General features: G+C 40.9%; 1 protein-coding gene across 1 annotated transcript; it reads right to left on the reverse strand.

Annotated features, from left to right (window-relative positions):
* Positions 1-532: 532 nt before the first annotated feature.
* Positions 533-4,075, reverse strand: LOC105927760 (gap junction alpha-3 protein). The gene is made up of 2 exons (XM_021317575.2): positions 4,033-4,075; positions 533-1,694 (listed from the first exon to the last, which is right to left on the reverse strand). The coding sequence occupies exon 2, from the start codon at positions 1,651-1,653 to the stop codon at positions 895-897; it is 759 nt and encodes a 252-aa protein (XP_021173250.2). The 5' UTR covers positions 1,654-1,694; positions 4,033-4,075; the 3' UTR covers positions 533-894.
* Between the last annotated feature and the right edge of the window lie 268 nt (positions 4,076-4,343).

Below are 4,343 nucleotides of genomic sequence, written 5' to 3' on the forward strand. Positions count from 1 at the left end.
TGTCCAAAAGCCTTGGTTTGGATTGCAATCATTGGATCTCAAGAGGTTTAATATAATTCAATACAAACACCTATTACCAACACCACCCTGCGCCTGTACATTGTGCTGTTTTTTTTTTTTGTTGTTGTTGTTGGTAGTTCCTGCTCCTCCATCACCTTCTCATCCTCATCTGTCTCCTCCTACTCCTTACTCCTATGACTGGCGTTATTCTGTTCCTCTGCATCAACTCCACGACTAAAACTGGCCTCTTTAGCTACAAGTAACAATGACAGTAACAATAATGAACTTTATAAAATTTATAGTGTTATACAAAAAAAATAAAAATAAAAAATAGGGAAAATGGCAAACACACAGACACAGCAAGGAAACTTATTTATGTTTGTCTTGAGCTTGTAAAAAATAGTTAATGCAGAAACACAGCAGGAAAACAGGATGTAAACTACATTTATTAAGATATTATCCTTTGAACACAGACTTTCCAGTAATGTATTTCTTTTCCTGGTCAGTCACACATCACAGTGGCTGTGTTTTATTATGGGATAGGCCTAGAGAGAGAGAAAACAAACATTTTGACCACTGGCCTGTTCAGCCTGAAACAGACCGGCTTGTCGGGAATCCTCCCGAATCTCCCACTGGCCCCTGGCCAGTATCCATGTACCAGCGTTTTATTAGTAATTTTCACATGATAGTTCTATAATTTATGATCTTAAAACTAAACTTATTGCTGAGCTGATAAAGATGTTATGTTAAAGTTGTACCCTAAAATGGGAGTCAATTTTGGTCACAATGAAAGACATAAATGAGTCCAAATTGGCAGAATATTCATGTTCACATTTAGTATTGTGAAACCTTTTTGGCAAAGGCAATGCTGTACTGTTTTTTTTATTCCGTTTGCTAAACAGCCAGTGGACGCCTATTGCCTAGAATTCTCCCATTTGTCTGTATTTCTTTCTTTAATTTTTCTTTCTTGCGGCATTGAATGAACATCTCCACAACATTGAGTAGCAGAGACACTAAAGCTACTATAAGCATGAAAATGATAAAGAGGGTTTTCTCTGTAGGTCGGGACACATAGCAGAACACTTTGGTGAGGCAGGGCCAACGCTCACAGGGGTACATCAGCTTAAGGCCAAATCCATAAAGGCAGTACTGAGCTACAAGGAAGACTACTTCAAACAGAATCGTAAAAACTATGTTACAGACATATATTTTCCAGGCTCTACCTTTCATTGGCACTTTGCCATTATTGTCTTTTTTGGATGGTTGATCTACGATGCTGTTGACTTGGGTGTTCAGGTCATCACCTTTCAACAGCACTTCAACCTTCCTGTCTTCTTCCTTTTTTTTCTTGCCTTCTTGGTGAATGAGGAAGCCCAGATAAATAAGCGTTGGCGTGGAAACAATAAGTATTTGCATAATCCAGAAGCGGAGATGAGAAACTGGGAAAGTGTAGTCGTAACAAGCAAGTTGACAGCCAGGTTGCTTAGTGTCACATAAGAAATTGGACTGCTCATCACCCCACACTTCTTTAGCAGCTATTACCAGAACGAAGATGCGGAAGACGAACAGCACCGTGAGCCAGACTTTGCCCACAGTGGTAGACTTTTTCTTCGCTTTTTTCAGCAGGTTCGACAACTCGCCAAACTCTCCCATTGCTACTCGGAGATTTTAATCAGCAGAACCACCACAGAAACCTGTAGTGAAAGAGGAAATTTATTTAAATTAAATCGAATTAATACTAAACCTTTTAAATATTTTCACAAATAAAAATCCGATAATTTGGGTTACGTATTTGTACTTAGCCACCTTCGTCAGATACCCCTAAATGAGAATAATTGTTGTTAACCAAGCTGGTGAGAATTGACGGGAAGATGCATGGAGTTTAATATATGCAATTAAACTCAGAATTTATTTACAAAACACTATTAGAAACAACCAAAGTTGACCAGAAAGCTAAATAAGTTCATAACTAAAGCTTAGCATAAATACTTTATGACAATAATGTCATAAAGCATTCATGACAGTCTACAAGATGGTGAAGTCAAAACTGACCAAGCGAACATGTGGAAAAGTAGTCAGTGGGAAGAGTAGTCTTGAAATCCAAAAGTTGCGGGTTTGGTTTCAGTTTCATGACAATGTGCCCCTGGGCAAGGCACTGAACCCTTGTGATTTACATATCGGTGTAGGAATGAGAGCGTATGTGTGGTAATGCAGCTCTAGGGTAAAGCACTTTGATGAGTATGACTAGAAAAAGACTAGGGGGCTCAAAAGGGCACGTGATTTTGCAATGTATTGTGGGAATTGGTCAGCTTTTTTCTGTGCAACAGCTTTTGTTTCCAAAGGTTTGCTATCTCAAAAAATATCTGGAATCAGTAGAATTGATCCATCTGAGCATGATAACTAGACAAAAGATATACATGACCTGCCACCATTCTCAAATTTGGTCAATATGCAGTTCAGCCATTGGGGATTAAAAGTGATCAAAATCTTGGGTTTTCATACATGTTGAAGGGGGAGGGCCAAAGATCAAAGATCAGGGCAGGACTCACCGCTCACCCAGGACAATAACCCCAGAACGACTGTTACTTTCACAGGAGGTCATAAATAACTGAAGAATGTTGGTAGTTGCTTTTTTGAAAAACATCACTGGATGGGTCCAAAAAGTCACTAGATATAGAGAGAAATTTGTTAAATTGGCAGCCATGACCAGGTGCTTCCCCACATTAGAGGTATACCCACCACTGACCTTGTACTTCACGTCACAAATATTGCAGAGAGCCGAAGTTGCAGCACATTTTGAAAAGTAGAGCCCTACTTTCCCACTTTCTATCAGCCATGCTTTGTTCCAGGACCAGCGGCTACTGACATCATCATGCTCTTGTGCGTGCAATGAAGTGTTCATGTTCAGTATGGTAAATTGGCCAATCTTCCACTCCCTCAGTGTTACAGTGATGCCTTTAGGTACTAAAACAAGGTACTGTTTGATTTTACGTGAATCATTACTCGGTAGTACTGGCAGAATTCGGTCAGTGCCTATGAAAGTACCTAATTCGGCACCCATCCCTAATTGTGAGAGGAATAGAGAAATGTGTTGTTTTTTGCATTCTGTTCCGCATGCAGCCACTCAAACTGACTGACAGCGCTGAGATGTTTGGACCTACTGAGGGCTACATGAAACACGTGACCATCCATCCATCCATTTTCCATACCGCTTAATCCCTCATGGGGTCGCGGGGGGTGCTGGTGCCTATCTCCAGCGTTCACTGGGCGAGAGGCGGGGTACACCCTGGACAGGTCGCCAGTCTGTCGCAGACACGTGACCATGTTTTGGCAAATTCAAAGTGTATCGTTACTCTCTCTATATACGGCACTGACATCCACCTTTGTCAAAGCAGACCACTGCTTTGCCCGGCTGTTGTTCGTCGCAGGGTAATATACAGCTGTAATGCACAATGTAAATGTACAGCTTTATGAGACCTTTTGCCTCAGCCATGGCAGGAGTGAGGAGAACATGTTAATAGCTTAAAAGACTTTTAACCACAGTGAAATTATTTTTATAGGCGGGATTTTGCACTGACACCACAGCTTTCAGACCTAAATAGTAAACATTTATTTTGCTCTCCAGTTTTTCTGGACTGCCTCATTTCTCCTCGCCCCTCAGCCAATCACTGAAAGGCGGTGTGTACACGTCAAAACTCCTCTCAAGTCCGCTCGGTTTGACCCTGCTGTTGAGTAAGGCTGGAGGAACCCAGACTGGCCCTGAAAAAAAAAACTGCTCCTGAAACTCTTGCAAGTGGGCGGAGCCATGTGGTGTGCGGCTGATACAAGCCGGTGGAACTGGGTCTACAGAGTAGGGAAGAAATGTCTGCAGCTGTGTATAAAATCTCTGCATAAGTGTTAGACAAGACTGAAAGAAGTACTAAACATTTTAGTTTTCAGAACACCACTATGATCATCTTAGCCAGAACAAATTTGTTTTTATCGCAAGACAGCAACAAATACCTGCTATTTCTAGGCATGGAAAAATCTTACCTGTTTATGATTTCCTTGTAGCCTTAAAGTGAGGGAGTGTCTTGTGTTTCTAACTTAATGACAAAAAACAGGTAAGCACCAGTTTCTTATTCTTACACCACTGTGAAACGTCACTCCAGTGTCTCTTTTAGCTTGTGTTTGATCCGCCCACTGGTGAAGTATCTTTTCGTAACAATTTCAGGTTACATTATGTCCTTTTGAACACACATCTCTCACACAAAGACAGTTAAGCTGAACAGTTTAATAGTCAGAAAGATGGTCATTTGTCATTTTCAGGTCGCAGTTCGTTCTACATGAGTTATCTAAGCAAA

This window comes from Fundulus heteroclitus, chromosome 11, assembly GCF_011125445.2.
Source record: "Fundulus heteroclitus isolate FHET01 chromosome 11, MU-UCD_Fhet_4.1, whole genome shotgun sequence".
In the NCBI taxonomy this organism is placed as follows: domain Eukaryota; kingdom Metazoa; phylum Chordata; class Actinopteri; order Cyprinodontiformes; family Fundulidae; genus Fundulus; species Fundulus heteroclitus.